The sequence below is a fragment of the Alligator sinensis genome, unplaced genomic scaffold, assembly GCF_000455745.1.
Source record: "Alligator sinensis unplaced genomic scaffold, ASM45574v1 scaffold707_1, whole genome shotgun sequence".
Lineage (NCBI taxonomy): Eukaryota > Metazoa > Chordata > Crocodylia > Alligatoridae > Alligator > Alligator sinensis.
Genome location: NW_005842065.1, coordinates 1149065 through 1150292, shown reverse-complemented (window position 1 = coordinate 1150292; position 1228 = coordinate 1149065). Strand labels below are relative to the sequence as shown.

At 60.0% G+C, this 1228-nt stretch overlaps 1 protein-coding gene across 1 annotated transcript in view; it reads left to right on the top strand.

Annotated features, from left to right (window-relative positions):
• Positions 1 to 892: 892 nt before the first annotated feature.
• The window catches only part of DCAF15 (DDB1 and CUL4 associated factor 15), a 10136-nt gene continuing 9800 nt past the window's right edge, over positions 893 to 1228 (top strand). Inside the window, exon 1 of the mRNA XM_025203830.1 lies at positions 893 to 1153. Within this exon, the coding sequence (XP_025059615.1) occupies positions 893 to 1153 (261 nt within the window). The remainder of the gene's footprint in view (positions 1154 to 1228) is intronic.

Sequence of the window (1228 nt, the reverse complement as noted above, 5' to 3'; positions counted from 1 at the left end):
AGCTGGTGCATGACATTCTCCAGTCTCTGTTTTGCCACATGAGGTGGGAGAAGGTGATTAGGAGGGTTGCTTCTGACATGCAAATCTACAAGGAGAGGAAGATTATTCCCCTCATGCCACATGGGCGAAATGTTTCAGTGCAGCCCAACATTTCAGCATCAGGGCTCATGTGACTGATGACAATGCAAAGGACTGTGGTCTTGTCACTTGCCCACAGCTGCATCCTCACGATCAGGAGTGCTGGTTGTCTGCTGACTAGACACAGCGTCTTTGGTGTGCCACAGCTCTGGCTGGGACATAGCTGGGTCAGCTATGGACTGCTGCCATTAGGTATGATGAGGCTTGCCACTGGGCTCCCTGGCTGTCCCCACTGCTGGGCACCAGGCCACTCAGCTGTGAACGACGATTGGTGATCCAGACTGGGTAGCTGTCAGCCCTACTGGGTGCCAGGTTGGGTTGCTGTCACTGCCTTTGGGTGTTGTCACTGTGCCTTGGTTGCCATGGCTGTTGGTCCCCAGGGCACTGTGCTGTCACTGTTCCTTGGTTACTGTGGCTGCTGGTCACTGGCATTGGGCTGTCACTGCTTCTCGGTTGTCATGCCCACTGGCCACCATGGAACTAAGCTGTCACCCTTCCTACCTTGCCATGGTTGCTGGTCTGCAGACCCCTGGGCTGGTGCTGGGCTGTCCCTTTTCCTCAGTTGCCATGGCTTCTGGTCACTAGGGCGCTGGGTGGTCACTGGTCCTTGGTTGCCATGGCCGCTGGTCACTAGACCCCTGAACTGTCACACTTGTGTGGTTGTCATGGCAACTAGACACCCTGCGGTCCTGCTGTCCCTATCTTTTCACGGGACACGCGGGCGTGAGGATGCCGGAGCCCCGTCTCTATGACGATGTTCCCTGTTGCCACGGCAACAGCCCGGCGCCTCCCTGCTTGTCAGTCGCTACACGGACACCCCAAGCCCGGCTCTGAGCCCCCCCCGCACCCACAGCCAAGGGCCCGGCTAGGGCCCCGCCGGTACCTCTTCTCCATGACAACCGCCCACCCGGAGACTGATTGGCAGTGCGGCCAATCGTCACCCGAAGACGGGCAGGGAGGAACGAACAGGCGCTCGCTCATTGGTGCACGGGTCCTGCTGGGGCGGGATTTGGAGGTTGGGCCGTGCCAATCGGAGCGGTGGCTTCCCTCCTGGGGCCAATGCGGAGCCGCCGGCCCGCGGCGCCGGCCA